The sequence below is a fragment of the Tachypleus tridentatus genome, chromosome 3 (assembly GCF_004210375.1).
Source record: "Tachypleus tridentatus isolate NWPU-2018 chromosome 3, ASM421037v1, whole genome shotgun sequence".
Lineage (NCBI taxonomy): Eukaryota > Metazoa > Arthropoda > Merostomata > Xiphosura > Limulidae > Tachypleus > Tachypleus tridentatus.
In genome coordinates this window covers 86,636,049-86,652,995 of record NC_134827.1, presented here as the reverse complement: position 1 = coordinate 86,652,995, position 16,947 = coordinate 86,636,049, and the positions used below count along the sequence as shown (strand labels likewise).

Here is a 16,947-nt window from a genome sequence, read left to right as displayed (position 1 = left end):
AAATCTGTATTTACTAATCAACATACTGTGGAAACAGTTGTTCCATCAAGTACAGCTTTTTGTCTAAATGAACTCACTGATATTCAGTGAATTGTAATTGTAACTGAGGGTCCAGTACAGTTGATGGACATTCTTTTTATCTGCAAAACAAGGGAAAAAGTCCTCATTACTTCACAAAGGAAAACTGTTATGCTCGTGTTAAAAATGTGGGGGAAAATATTTAAAATCTGGTTAGTTTACTTTTCTAGATAGTATAATATGTTTCTGTTGTAAACTGTTTCTCTGAAGAAACAAAAGTGCTGCCTCTGCTGTAGTTTACAATGCCAACACCTGTCAGTTGCACAGAAGGACCAGGAGTATTCATTATTGCTCATAACAAACATGGACAAATGACATGGGTAAAAATTGTACAGTTCTGGGGAAGGGTTTGATTATAAATGTTAATTTTGAGTCAATAAGACAAGAGAAAACATATTGGAAAGTGGTTTTAACTCCAATTGCTGCTATCATTCATCATTTGGCCGAGAAAAAGTTGTCTTTCTGTGACACATCTGAAAAGCCTACAGACCCACATAATGAAAACTTCAGATAAGTAGAGCTCCTAGCAAAGGTCAATACAACAATGGCAGAACATGAGCTCAGATTGAAGAAGTGAGTGATCATTGCAAAAGAATATAGAATGAATTTGTTGAGCTTGAGAAACAGTGTACAACAGATGGTTAAAGTTTACTCTCCTAGATAATTTGCTGTGATATTGAACTGTACTCCTGATATTAATCATCATCAATGAGTATACACATTGTTAACTATAGTGCAGTGGTGCACAAAGTCCAGCCTGCGACGAGCCGTCAAATAGCCTGCAATGTCCAACGGGAAAGTCAAACATAGAGAGTTTGCGCCTGTGCAAAGATTAAGCGCTATAGAAGAATATGCATTAGATTAAATACTGGATGGTTCCATATTTGTGTCGAGCAATAAAGAAAATTTAATAAGCAAATCTCGTTAATGCATAGGCATTTAATCATTGGTGCAATGATGTAATATTTCCGTAATTATGAAATCTCACGTGTTCCAATTATTCTTCGAGATTTACTTAGGAGCTCTATTTTGATATTATTTCATAACAAAAATGGCAGCTAATTGTAAAAGACAAGTTGACAAAAACCGCCGGTTTCATGATGACTGGACTGCACAATACTGTTTTGTTGAACAACAGAAGAGCGTGATTTGTCTGCTGTTATTCAACAGTAGCAGTGACAAAGGTATCCAATATAAAGCGTTATTATGAGTCAAAGCATAAAGATTTCCACAACGTTGTCGGTGATGAACGAACAGCTCGAATTGAATCTCTGAGGTGGTCACTGAATCACCAGCAGAATGTTTTCTCAAAGCAGTCAGCACATTTAGGTGCAGCATGTGAGGTCAGTTACGATATTTTGTTGATGATAGCAAAATCTGGCTGACCATTCACTGATGGTGATTTTGTCAAGCAATGTATGATTACTGTATCGGAAAAGTTGTGTCCGCAAGCAGTTTGCAAGCTACAGACGGTGACTTTGAATCGTTTGACAGTTCAAGGAAGAATTTCACACCTCTCAGCAGACATGACAAGGCAGCTTACAAATAAAGCAGCCAAATGTGGCAGCAAATGAGTCGACTGACATCAGTTCAACAACACAGCTACTAGTTTTTGTTCGTGGTATGTCGTCATCATTTGATATCACAGACAACTGGGTCGCTCTATTCGAGGAGACAATATGACAGTGTTTCATTGGATTTCATGAAACTGGTAAGTGTGACAACTGATGGAGCACCAGCCATGACTGGAGAAAGTAGCGGGCTGGTAGCACTGTTGATGAAGCATCGAGGAAAGCAGAACAGACAGTTGGTGAAGTTGCACTGTATTATTCACCAACAGAACCTGTGCAGTAAAGAACTTGGTTTTCAGGCACTGATGGCACTGAGATTTTCATTTAGCATGCAGTTTCAAGAGAGTTGCTGTATTATGATTTTTATCAATGTTTCTCCAGTCTTTAAAGTACCCAGAGCTATATGTCCTGAAGGAATAAAAGGTAAAGTTTCACTTATGTTTTGAGAAATTAATATTTATTTGTGGTTGAAGCAGGGTGATCCAAGTACTGATATGTTCCAATATCAGGCTGGAACTACTGGCTCCTGGCCTAAAAACGTATGCAAGAGGAGCTTTTGGTAAAGGAAGTTTTTTTTTTTTTTTAAATAGAATGTTTTTTATTTTTTATCACGAATTTTAATCGCCTTAGTAAGGGGTGGTCCTTTAGCACTGCAGTATTGCGTGGGAGTCAAGATGGTCCAAGTGTGGCACTGTCCTTAAAGTAGGACTGAATGTTAGATTACAGTGTTGCAAAAATGCAAAGCATTGTGCAATACCATGTTGATTCAGAAGTATGTAATCATTGATGCTTTATCTCATCAGTGAGAGTATCGCTGAATCCTGGATATCGTACAGTTAAACCTGTTGCAAGGATGAAGATGAATAATATGAGTGATGGTGATTTTGCTTTTGAATGGTTACAAAGCACAGATAGTTTTCAAGTAACTTTGCACAAAATTCAGGAAGAAATAAACAAGAAACATTGCAAAGAACTTTAGGAAGAAAAAGATCTAGTAATATCTTGGATGTTACTTGCCATTGCAAATTTAGTATTGGTGCATATAACATCTGGCACGATTAGTTAGTTACACATGCAGGATGGACCTTGCTTTGAGCTATGGAAATTTAGTAGCTTACATGTGATATAACTAATCATCCCCAAAACTATAAAGCAAATGATATGTTGAATATTGCATAATGTTAGGGTACCAAGGAGTATCAAGTACTGTGAAAAACATGCAGAGGAATCTTTTCTGGCTACATTTGCATACAGACAATATGCTGTGTGTGTGCTGCCCAAGTGAAAAAAACAACAACAAAAGCAACCATTGTCAGGGATATTCTGACATAGTGTTTAGTTCTCCTGTGCAGTGAATCACTGTGGACGTGGTTGATTTGAAACTTAAAATATTCAGTTTGAGCTTATTGTTTCCAGATACTTTTCTAAATGGATGGTACTTTCTGCTGGAATATAGTGAAACTGTAATATCCTGATGAAGGCAGGATGCCAAAAGATTGAGCTATTAAAACAAAAGAAATATTCTCTGCAGTTCATGGACATTTTATTTATTCATAATTATGTATAGTAGATTTCAGTTAGCAGTATATAAATTAGAAAAACAAAAATAAAATGTAGGTCATTTCTGAAAGTGAACAATGATCCTCAAGTCTTCTAGTAGCTGGTTCTGGTGTAATCAAATATGAAATTTTTGCAGACCATTAATTATGTAAAAGCACAGGAAATACACTTCAATCAAAGGCCTTCATTTCAACTTAATTTACCAATCTTGAAATATTTATAATGTTCCTCTTGATAGAGAATAAAATCATTGATTTAAGGTGTCTTTTTTTTTTTCATCAGTAGAGCTTTCCACATAATTTATCTTTGTTTTAATGTGTGCGTTCCTCCTTTTTGTATTGATTTTGGCAATGTTTCTGACATAAATGTTTTAATATTTCATTCAGATATTCATGATATGCTGAGAATGTAGTCTTTACTTAATATATTTTTCAAAACATAAATACTGTAAGCAGATGCTTCCAGAGAATTGACTACATTAGCACACTAGTATTAAAATGATCGTATGTGTGGTTGAAGTTGTAGTCGTGGACATTTATATATTTTTAAATTAATGACATTTTCAATATAATATAATAATAAAAAAAGTATGTATCTAAGCAAAATTAAAATGCTGAATTGTTTTATATGGCAACTAATATGTAGATGAGCGAGTTAGTTTGGATACAGAAATATGTAAGAAGTTATCTTTTCAATACACTTGAAGTGGTTATCATGCTTGTCAAGGTTGCAAGAAAAATTTATTTTTGTTAAAATTCAGAATTCTTCATTATTGTTAAAGTTTTTTGACTTTCATCCATGCTAATAGTTTAATTATGATAGTAAGTACAATATAGTTGAACTATATTCAGTGTTATAAACATGCAGTCAGTAATGTAATTCAGTTTTACCTTATTTGTATATTGTCAGTAATTAGAAACCACTTAATGAATATGGTTTATACTTCATTCTAGTAGAGACTTCTAAGGTGCAACAAATGAGTTTTAATTCTTCCTTAAACAACCTTCATTTCAGATCTATCATTTGTATTGAAATTTTTCAGTTATTTTGTTAATTTTAATAAAAATCTGGTGTATGTAATCAGTATGCCACAGAAGAATTTTGATAAGAGTTTCTAATGTGTTTTAACAGCTGTGATGCCCCTAGAATCACAATCCTCTACAGATTTGAGATATCTGATTGGAACACAAAAGGTTAATGAAAACACAGTTCTAACAACTACAGGTACAGCATCTGTTTTGTGTTTGATTGGAGGTAACATTCTTCTTATATGTAAAGTCTGGAAATGTAATCATTTTTGGAAAGGTGTTATCCACAAACCAGTATTTTGTTTGCCTAACTGTTCATGTGACTGAAAGTAGAATAAATCTCCAGTCCTAGAAATAAAATTAAAACTTTATTATATATTTAACACTAAGATTTACATTGCCTGATTAATATTTTTGTAGGGAACATTAAAAACATTTCTGAATATAACTTGTTTGAATTTTAGAGCATATATTATGCATCAATTTTTTTTTTGTTAGTAAGGAATATTTATATATGCAAAAGTAACAATTTATAAATATGGGACACTAGAATTTTAAATTCAAGCAATCCTTCTTTAATGTGCCACTAAAGCTTTGCAATACTTATATTTGTAAATGTCATTTAAAATAAGCAAAATACAGTATTTTACTTTTTTGTAGAGACCATTATACATAAATCATCAATAAAGCATAAACAAAAGAATCTGTTAAAATTAGTCATAATTCTTTAAAGCCAAAATAAACTAATTTAACAGCTGATCACATGAAACTGGATACAGTGTAACAAAAAGTCATAAAACTGAGCTCCAGTAACTTCAAGTTGTTGTATAGTATTTTTAATTTACAGTTGTAAACTTTAATTGTAAAACAAAATAATTGAAAGTACCCATAAAGGTTTAAATTTTATTTCACACAAAAGAGAAAAAATGCTCTCATGTTTTTTAGTAGTTTGGATTTTCCTTGTCAAGTTATTGTATGATTATGATTATTATTTCTGTTGTATGTATAATTTATGAAGACTCTTTTCAAAGGCAGTAATAACGTGTATAATGAAATAAAAAATAATTACTTTACTGATTGTTTTACAATAATTTTGAGTTGAATAAGTAAATGCTTGTTAAAATGCATTTTATGCCTCACATGATCACTTAGGTTTAGTGCTTCAAATGTCCTAAACAAATGACAAGAGTGAGTTTGTTTTCCTAATAATTCCACATTATCTGCTCTAAATTTGATGTTATAATTTAACACCTATTTATTACACAGTGTTGTATTCATTATGGACTTTGGAAAATGTTTTGTATCTGTCTAAAAGTTTGAGGCAATGTTTTTACATGTTACGATATTAAATAAGCTGAAAGGAAAGTCTACTTTTAGTGAAGAAAAATTATATTAGCCTCATTTATTTATTTATAAAGTAATCCTTGAACATACACATGTTGTATATCAAGCAGATGGTAGCACTTCCTATGTAGATGAGGGCTCAGGTTATTCATTGAAATTGTATTTTAAATATCTCCTCAATAGATTATTAGAACTTTACTATACAGTATTTATGTGATGACCAAGTCACACATTCTGCAAATATTGTAACAAAAAGTTTGAATTTTTTCTTCTTCCTTCTGATTTTTTTTATTACATGATAACTGAAAAACAAAAACAGTGATGTTTAAGTTTGCTAAGGTGACAGTTTCAAATGGAATATTTAAGTATTATTAATAACTAAAGGTAATTTAAAAACTTGTAACTCTAATATAGACAATGTTATCATTACCCCTTGAAATTAACTTTCTTATATAAAGTTGGTGTTTCATTAAAAAAGCTTAAGTACAGGGAGAAGTAGAAATTACTAGTCAACAATAGATAAACAATAAATATGACTGTTAGAACCTCACTGTATTTGGAACTTGATTATAAATATGACTTTTTTATGCCAATTGAAACACTGCATTTGAAAAAGAAAAAAATTCTAAAGAAAAGGAAATGAATGTAAGGATGGCTGATGTCAGTCTTTCAGAAACAATAAACAAGACAGTTGGGATGGCATTTGCATCATTCCTGCTTTAATAGCACAGGCAAATTAACATAGTAATATATAACCATTCAATTATTATTTAATTTTCTTTTTTATCTATTAACTTTTACTATACTGTGTTCCTTTTACCTTGTAAGTTACTGGGGTGTTTTGCTACACTACACAGTGTAGTAGAATGTTAACAGATAAAAATAGAATAAGTTAAATTGTGATTGAATAGTTATATATAGTACTGTGTTAATTTTTACCTCTGCTCTAAAGTAGAGATGGTAACTTTGATATACTTTTATTCAGGTACTTTTAGATAAGTTATTAAAATGTTCATGTAAAATACTACATTTAGTTTAATATTATTTTAAACAGATGTACATAGTTGGTTTCTTTTATATAATCATCACCTTAGGTGTAGACAGGGACATAAAATCTGTAGGCACCATAACCAAATGTGATAGGCTGGTATTTCTGAAATAATTAAAGTGTGACTTAATTTAGGTGGTAAACATGAAATACTTGTGTAGGTTATCCAGTCTTAATATACAGTGAACTCAACACAACTGTAAGGCAATCTAACATTGGAAATACCTTGCCCTTTTATGGTCTACCTGGTAAATAGGCTGCAGTTCTGAATAAGCATTCCAAATGATTTTCTCTCAAACATGACTGTTTCATTTTATATCAGTGTTAAAAATGTGTAATCTGAGGTAAAATGTTCACAATGATTAGGGATGTTATAAATTCAGAACTGAATTATTTGACTTTAATTTACAAGTCAGTAATTAAATCATACATAATGTATTTATATGTCAGACTTGTGATGAATATGTCTCTCCTAAAGAAAGAGGTTACCAATTTTAAAAATATTTCAGTGACAGTCAGTATTTAACACTTTTATACATTTTAATGGATAAATATAGAGTTGGATTTTACATTCATGTTAGCAGAGTTGTACTAATGCCAGGCTAGAAGGGGTAGAATTCACAGTAGCCCAAGCTTAAAATTTGGTAGTTTCAGGTTTTGTGCTTCCAAAAAACTTAATTGTCTGATCCCTCCTGTTGATGATGATGAGAAACCCACAGGAAGTGTAAATGTATCTCAGGATGGCTGGTATAGGTATTATTGCTTTTACTAGTAAAGTAGAGAACAACGTTTCAACTTTCAAGATGCAAACTGTACCCAAGTGAAAAGGTGGTATGGAGGTTTATATATGTTTGTAGGAGCTAAGAGTTAATCTGCCCTTAAGAATAGTTTCTGGCGTAGGTAATTTATTATTATGGGACACTGTATGAAAATTCATTCCTTTCTAAAATTATGTTAGGAAATCTTTTATATTCACTTAATAAATAGTACTTTCATTGTGCTCTAGAGTTTGAGAAAATAAACCAGCCAGTTTGTTTCATAGTAGTTAGTTAAATATTATAAAGAGTAAAACTGACTTTTGTACATGTTAATAAAGATTTGATTTCTGTTTGGTATGTATTCATTATCTTGCTGCTAATGTCCATTTTATTCTTTTGTAAGCATTTTCTTTGAACAGTGCTCAGTATTTGGTTTTGAACCAAGTGCATATTGAAAAACCACATCAATAACTTATTTTAATTAAATTTTGTGCTTTCTTACATCACTAATGTATTTTGAAAATTTCTTCAAGGTTTTAGTTTTTACATTGTGGTCATTTTTACATTGTGGTCATTTTTGGCAAAATTATTTTTTTCTCAAATGTCACAGCTTCTAATGAAAATGATGAATTGCTGATTCCTGCAGAAATGTCCAGGAACTCTGCCCTGCCTCCAAGTGTATGTAATTATGTTCACTTCTTTTTTCATTGTCTTCTATTTGTCATATTTGGCATATCAGCATTAAGTATTATCTTGAATATTCTAGTAAACAAAGTTGCAGAGCTTCATTGGTCAGTTGTGAATACTAATAAATAGTATTTCTGTTTGATTCATATTAGTTGTTATTTGTGATATTGGATTCTAACAGTCTTCATTATTTGTAAATATTGAAAGCCAGTCTGTGTCAATTAAATATTATTAAAGATTTGTTAAGGAGTCTGAAATAGTTGTGAAAATTGAGCATTATTGATGTTTGGTGACACATGACTTGGGATGACTTCTGTTGGTCTGGTTTGTTTTACAGTGAATAGAATAAAAAATACACTTTTTTAATAACGTTTTTCCCTTTTGTGTGTATAGAAAAGTTGAGACCAGTACTTATTAAACCTATAATTATCAACAACTTTTTAAACATTTTGTTTTTCAAAAATATTTACAAAATGTTTCATGGGACCCATTATTTTGTTGGTTTACAGGTCTATTAATAACATTTAAATCACATATACAATATAAACAAAAGTCCAGAAATACTGCAAATACCACTAGTTACTGCTGGGACCTACCTATGTATTTTAAAAAGAAAATAGGTAATTTCATATAATTTTTCTAAAAAAATGTGTTATTTCCAGGTTAAAAAAACAACACAAAATGTAGGATTATTTGGTATGATGCAGTATGTGTATCCACACTGATAGTGAATGACATAGGAACAGATTATTAGTTTTATATTTAAAAATTGTTATTGTTATAATATTTAATGAATTTGTTTTATGAGCTAAGAATGGAATAATAAACCAAGCCTTATGGTAAGAACATCAATAACAACAACATTATAGAATGTATTATTTTTAAAGTAACTTAAAAATATTTCAATCTCCAACAATGTAAAACGTTTAATAATGAATTGCAAATGGGAAAATCCCACCAAAACATTTAGTAAGTTGCTATTGTTGGCTTCATTGCAGGCCAAGATGAAAAGGTTTTGAGTGTAGTGGTGATATGCACTGATATCATTGTATGCCACCAGTAATTTTTTAAAAAGTGCCAGTAAGTGGTAAATCGTAATCTTATTAGTTGTTGAAATCTTCGACATGTGATCACAAATACGTGTAGTACACGAGCAGTATTTCTATTTTAAACACACACATGAAAGAAGCCCTAGGAAGCTGTTGTCTATGACTATTAATTAATAGTGTGAATGAATGTATAATACTTTCTTATCACTTACAACTCGGTGAGAAGTAATGGCAGTATAAACTAAACAACTACAGAAGTGCAAGTCTGTCAGTTTTAAATCAGGTTTTGCATGGTGATTTTTCATGAGTTTGAACAGTAAGTAATCATTTAACAGTTTTAAAAATATCTCCATCTGGCACTGCCATTTAAATTTTGAGAACATGTAAATGTATAATACACTAGATTTCCAGTATTGAAATATCTCTCTTCATAAAGGAATAGACTCTGTTTTATAACTTTATTATATAGGCTGATGTAAAGGGGATTCTTAGTGCAGTAGAAATGCAGGGAACAACCAAGGTGAATAAACAAGAATCCTACAAGGTAAGACAGAAGTAAACTAAGTTTAAATACATAGTTGTTTAATTAGTAAACTTTTATTTTGTAATTTGACTTGATTATAAACTTTCACAGAAGGATATCCTCCAATTAATTGTCAAGGATTCTAAATTTTCAGGTTATTCTTTACCATTATTAAGTTCTAGATTCTTCCCCCCACTCCTTCTTCTTCTCTCTCTCCCTCTCTCTTTATATATATAAATATATGTAATTTACCAGTAATAGTTTGTAACTTTTAGCATTCATTTCCATTTCAGAAATTCTCATTGAACTATTAGGTAAATGTTCATTTATTTATTTTTGTAATTGCTATTAAGCTGTAGTATTTTCAGTTACTGTAAAGATCAGCATGATGTTTAATAAAATTTGGAATTTGCAACATTAAGAATATAAAATAAATACTTTTCTATCTCTATTGATGGAGCTCTCTAGAAATTTAAAATTTTTGCATCTCTAGGTTGCTGTTAGTTTAATCATGTTGAATATAGTTGTCTTTTGTATGCTTAACTCAGGATTGATTATTTTAATTTTGAAACGTGTGTATTTTGATTATAGTAAAAAAACATATAGGATATAAAAGTCTGGTAAATCACATTGATAGAACTATGAAACTTGGTCAAAAACAAATAAGCAGATGTTTATTTAGTATCAGTGGTAGTTTTGCTGAGGGTCACAGAAAAAGTTAGAAAAGTGAAAAACCTCTGCTCATACTTACAGCTATTACTTAACTGTTAAAATTTCTTTTTTTGACTGTCTAAGCTTTGGCCATTATTGGTATTTTGTGTTTGTTTTGTGCACTGCTGTTTCAGACTTGCATCAATTTCGTGTGGGTTTGGCCATATCATAAGAGTTTTTTTCATCACCTCCTTTCCATTGAGCTACACACACACACACCATAAATTACAGGTTACTTCAGACATCTCCTCAGTTATCAGAACATCACATCGTCAGGCTTCATTCTTGGGGCTGAGACATCTGTTCTTGCTCCAGTTCAATATGCCATCAGTCTGGATATTTTAATTTGTCATCTCATCTCTCAGTTGGGTTTGGCTGAGTCATATCTGGATCCATGCTACGGAATTTCTTAGTTGCATAAAGACCATTAAAATTCTCTTGTGCTTTAATTCCAAAAGCATGAGGGGTTTGACTCATACATTTGTAGAAGAGAAAGAACCATAAAAATTAATTCATTGGATTCCATAGTTTCCATTGTTGGGATCATTCTTTGATCTCAAGTTATAATTAAGTTGAGACTCTTACTAAGATATGAGTTTTCCTACCTCCTACCCTGTCCAGAGTTCCATTTTTTCAGGAATGGGGTGCATACATGAACAGATAAGAATTCCAGGGTTATTGCATGGATAATGAGGCTTCCCTACACATTGTTTTAGCCCTTCTTACTCTTAAAAAAACCAATGTCTCATGGTCAGGACTTCTTAAGGGGAAGATAGTCAGGCTACACTCTGACTATTCAACGGTAGTGCCTTGTGTTTTTTATTGAGAAGGCACTTGTCCCAGTACTCCTTGTTTTCGTGTCTTGAAGCTCCTTTCTCAGGGTCGTTCCTATCATATCACCATACTAGCTTGTCATGTTTAACAAGTGATACCTGCAGTAGTACATCAGTTGTCTAAACTCCAACAGATTCTTCCAACAGATTAAATGCTGCATCACAAGGCACTGTGGAATTGGTTCTCTTTTGCAACTTTGATTAGTAGGTTGGCCTCTCATTGGAACACCCAACTACTGGCAAGTTGGTCTCTGGTACCTCACCTTTGGGCTTTGGCAGTGGATTTATTCCATCAGGACAAGATGGTATTACAATTCTAGACCTTTCATATGTTACCCAGGGTACTAAATACGATTTGTTCCAATCTGTTGTTCAGTCCTGTTGATAGCATCAGATTGGCAGTTACAACCTGGTTTTTGCTTCCATGGTGCCTTCTATAGTGTTTACTTATTCTTAGGCCATATCTGTGGACGCAGCCATGATCTTTCACAGTACACCCAGCTATTCAGAAACTTGAGCTTTAGGCACAGAGGTTATACACTCTCTCACCTGGCGTGAGGGTTTAATTTTTAAGGTTGCCATGTATTTCTCTTAGTCTTTGCTTTGTCCCAAATGAACATTTACCAACAAAAATGACACATATCAGCTATGGTGTATTGAGAGAGAGTGTGTGTTTGTTTTCCACTCACTATAATACCAATCTTTCTTCCATTTGTGTCTCTAGTTCTTTGTCCCTTAATTCCTGAGGTGGATGATTTCAGTCTAAATTAGAGGGGTTTTCACCTATATGCCAACAATCTGATCAGACTCCTCTCCTGGGTCTTTTCCCTAATCCATACCACTCCTTGTTTTGTTCAGCTAATTGCTCCTTACTGGCCTGCTCAGATGTGGTTACCTTTGCTCTGGCCTTTACTGACCAGGAGAGTAGTCTGATCAGATTGTAAGCACATGACTTTTGTCCAGTCCCATGCTTCAGCTCTGGGATTAAGCCATTGTGTAGCATCTTTCCTTGCCTGTGCCATTTGCCCTTCCTCCAGAGGATATGGTCTCATTTTAGACTTTGATCTATTTGCCATGGCTTCCAATCATCTCATTCTTCTGTTCCTTACTTGTCCTAGTTCTTTGTCTGGTTGTTTGGTCAAAGTTTGGTCAAAATGTCGGTTTGTTATTTGAACGTTTTTATGAAAGGTCACCATCCACACAATGTATCTTCACACCAAATTTGTCATCCAGCTAAGTCTTTAGCTACTCCAAACCTTCATTTTTTGGAGGAACTTATTCAAGGTGGTATGTGGCCAACTTCCAATACACTTATCACTCTTTCTTTACACAACATAGCTTCCTCCAGTGGAAATTCTACACATCCTTGAAGTAATTTGACATGCTATTTTGTATTTTACTTCAGGATCCCACCTGGTAGATGGTGTTGCCTGATCAGGTATGCTGAATTTTATATCTTAGCATTAAACCTTTAAAATTTTATAGTTCTTACTATAAGAATGGGATGTTTCTATAAGAGTACCAGCCACTAACCTGGTGGTACATTTGTATGTACATACATATATTTTTATATTATCACAGTATCATATATTAAGAGCTGTCACTTGTGAAGTCCACTAGTGAAGCAAATGGGGATTTTTGTCCTTCTCTGCTGATATGATTCTAACTACAATCAGGTTCTTTATGCTTTTCAAAAGAGGAAATCACAAATACTGATTGTACTTTCTCCAATTTGTCATTCCTCCAAACTCCTCAAAACATGTTCCTCCCACACTTCTTCCAGTGGAATGTGGAAGTCCTTGCCACTTCTGGTTTTCAGCTGTGGGAGTGGTGTGTTGTGAAGGTCATCTCAGGAGTGTGGTTTATACAATAAACCAAATCAAAATTCATGGATCATTTGTACTCCCTCAGTGATAAGAGAGCTGCCATTATTATATTTAATATTTCACACTATAATATGTTCAATCCAAGATGCTTCTCCCAGGTGTTTTTGCCATGGGTGACTGCACTTGTTGTTCACAAAATATTTTTTTTTCTGCACAAAGCACTTTCTTTGGATGTTTCCTGCGCAGATGGACTGTACTCGACATATTGAGTAATATCACAAGCCACTTTCTCCTCGATGTTGCCCAGGTGGACTGCACTTGTTGATCTATAAATATCTTGCATACAACATATGGAAAAAAAAAATCTTATGCCAGGTGCTTCCACTGGATGTTTTCTGCTCAAATGGACTGCACTTGTCATACTACATCTATCAGAAGGTGCTTCCTCCAGATATTTTTAGACTGGGTGGACTGCACCAGTTAATCTCTAATTTTATTATGATCAAGATATATAATGGTCAGTATTATGAAAAGCACTTCCAATGGATGTTTTCCTAGATGAACTACACTTTACATTATCCATGATATCACCTGGTGTTTCCTTGAGTAAATATGAGTGAGTTTAAAAGAAAGCTTGATAGGTATATGAATGATAAGGGCTGTCTTAATTTTTTAAATTTTATTTAACAGTGTTCAGTTAGGCTTAAGGAATGGTACAGCTCAAATGGACTAATAGGTTTCTCATTGTTTTAAACATTGTTACATTGTTATAATAGATGGGCAAAGGAAGAAACCCTGGTAGTTGAGTAATAGCAGTAAGTGTGAGAAGAAGTATCTATTGTTGGAAATACATTTTCAATTCAAGGAAATATTAACTTTAAAAATCCATGGAAGATAAAAAAAAAATTCACTGTAGTGAACTTATATCAACAGAAGTTTTTGGAATTTTAAAATTGTTAAAACTTCTAATTAAATGGTATTCTTTGCCTCTTTAATATTATTATTGTACCAAAACTTGGCATTTGCTTGTTTTATAACATGGTTATCTTTATCGTGTACTATGTTTGTTGGACAAACCTAAACAACCCTTAGAGAACGTTCTAACCATAAATATACCATTACAAGGGGGGATTTCTTTTCCACAAAAATGTGGACTTTTTCTTTAACATAAAGAATTTAAGTGTTTTATCTTAATCTAAATGAAACTTAAGTTCAACATTTGTTTTCTTTTGTTATCTTATCTCCCAGTAATAAGTGACAGACTTATCCTACCATCTGCACCTTCTACATTAACATAAGGACCTTGTGGTTTAGTACTTGAATTAAACTGATCAGAAAATCTGTAGAAACTCTAGTATTGGAATTAGATTTCAAACTTAGTAAAAACAAACTTGCTGGACTACTCTTGACACTGTTAATTCTTACAGCATTAATCTTGTTTCTGCCATCACTGACCTCTGACCTTTTAGTTTTTTGAACTGCTGTTGAGAATTTTGGCATCAACCTTATTTCTGGCATCAGTGACCTTTGACTAAAATACATTTTCCATTAGTTAATCATTAAGTTTAAACTTTTTCTTCAGTTACCATCATTATATATATCTATTTACTTATTTATCCATCTCTATAGCTTTTCATCTATAAATTTATCTGTATGTTTTAGAAAATTAAAAAGATTATTGCAAAAGTAATGTTACAGAAGTATTGTTTCACTAACTTTTATGAACATTGCACAATCAAACTACATCCCAGTGCTGTGCAGAATCTTGCCATCCATTATTCTTTACTGTGAATACAATATAATAACTAAGTTTACTAAAATATGAGAAATCTAAAATTCTTACTAAGTAGTTATTAACAATATATCATGGAAATATTTTTTTGCATTGCAAATTACAGTACTGTTCAAAATCCTTTTTGTCATTAACACATGTTTTAATATGATTGCAAAACATGCATATATACTTTTTTATGTTAACAAATGTGTTAAAATTTCAATAGTTCTGAAAAGCTACATGTACTTCCATATAATATGTAGTGGTAGCCTTCATTTGAGGTTATAATAGGCTTGAAGGACATGAGAAGTAGCATTTTCTTTCTCTCTCTCAAAGTCTGGCATAGCCAGGTGGGTTAAGGCATTTGACTCATAATCTGAGGGTCGTGGGTTCGAATCCTGGTCGCACCAAACATGCTTGTCCTTTCAGCCTTGGGGGCATTATAATGTGACGGTCAATCCAACTATTCATTGGTAAAAGAGTAGCCCAAGAGTTGGCAGTGGATGGTGATGACTAGCTGCCTTCCCTCTAATCTTACACTGCTACATTAGGGATAGCTAGCACAGATAGCCCTTGAATAGCTTTGCACGAAATTCAAAAAACAAACAATCTCTCTCTCTCTCTTTTGAAATTGTTCAGTTTGGCACAAAGATATTAAATAATTGAAAAGGTATTATTTGTTTAACAAGTTCAGAATAGTAAATGAGTAATTCTTTCAAGTTTTTCATAAGCTTTCATTAACTAGTTAATTTATACCAATTTGAATCTTACCTTGCAGGCTCAAAGAAAACACTACAGGCGTGAGAAGAAACGGGTAGCAAAGGAATTATTAAGTACTCTGCGTGACCCATCCATTGTCATTCTTGCCGATTGGCTGAAAGTAAGGGGGACTTTGAAAGGATGGACGAAACTGTGGTGTGTTCTTAAACCAGGTCTTTTGCTTTTGTACAAAAGTCCTAAAACTCATAAGGTACGTTAGAATAGTGAAGTATAATTACAGGAGGAAGAGTGATTTTAATATAAGTATATAAATAAAAATAAATAACTCTTCTGATAGTTTTATAAATTAATTTATAGAAATCATCAGTATAGTTATTATCATTTAACTATTGTGGCAAGCATCCTCTACTGCACATCATGAGGTTTTAGTAACTTAATCTACTTTTTTATTTGTTATTTTAATTAGTATGGCATAAACTCTTAACTAATTTAAGAAAATCCATATTATACAAGATGAAAGCTCTTAATGTTATAAGACAATATTTAAAAAAATCCTGAATATTCCCTAACATGACACATTTCCTCTTCTCTGTTTTATCTACCAGCATCCAATAAGTATGAAATTCAATTTAAAATACTCACCATAAAATTGTTATTGCTGTAACAAACCATAATTTTGTTTGGTTTCAGAGCTATCAAATAATAATAATAAAGGTCCCTCTTTCAACATTCACCTTTCACATCCTTCCTTTCAGGGTTTCTTAATTCTCTCTTATGTTTAATTCTGTATTATCTGTAACCAATAGAAAGCCAAGGTTTTCATCTGTCAGATATCATAGTATATAGCATTGTTTTCTCAATGGAGAATTGTCACTTTCATTGTTTGTACAAGCTTTGTTTCCATGGAAAAGGTAATGATTAGCCTGGATGATTTTGTAACAACTCTTTTCACATAGTAAGAAAGGCAGAAAAATTGTGATAGTTAGGGGAAATTGTCTATTTTTGTATGTTGTTATTGTATATTCTTTGGTGCTTTATTTAATGCATTACTACAGTTAGTATTAAAAAAAGTCATAAACAATCAACAGCAAGAAATAAAGTTTCAGGTAAGTACCTTATTTCTTGTTTTTCATGTTTACCTCTTAGTTATCATTATAGAAGTAACTAAAATAAGGATGTCTTCAGGTTAGTTAGATTAGGTAAAATAAATAATACTAATATAATAAGAAATTTTTCGTGAGCTCACATGAGCAGGTTTTTGGTAATGCAATTTGATAACATAACAAGACATCCATGTTTCCTAAGTGATTTACAACTTATGGTGTCACAAATAGTAGTTGGACATTGTTCAAAGGACAATAAAAAAATGAAATATAATTGTAAATACATGTATAATGTTATGTTTAAAGTTACTTGGGATAAACAAATGTAGTTTTA

General features: G+C 32.4%; 1 protein-coding gene across 6 annotated transcripts in view; it reads left to right on the top strand.

Moving 5' to 3' along the window:
• Positions 1-16,947, top strand: part of Orp8 (Oxysterol-binding protein-related protein 8) — a 123,888-nt gene that overhangs the window by 25,144 nt on the left and 81,797 nt on the right. For 5 of the 6 annotated variants that reach the window (XM_076495445.1, XM_076495443.1, XM_076495442.1 and 2 more), the window contains exons 4-7: positions 4,341-4,433; positions 7,998-8,065; positions 9,593-9,667; positions 15,569-15,760. In XM_076495445.1, the coding sequence (XP_076351560.1) occupies positions 4,341-4,433; positions 7,998-8,065; positions 9,593-9,667; positions 15,569-15,760 (428 nt within the window). The remainder of the gene's footprint in view (positions 1-4,340; positions 4,434-7,997; positions 8,066-9,592; positions 9,668-15,568; positions 15,761-16,947) is intronic. The other variant, XM_076495444.1, reaches the window with a different exon arrangement.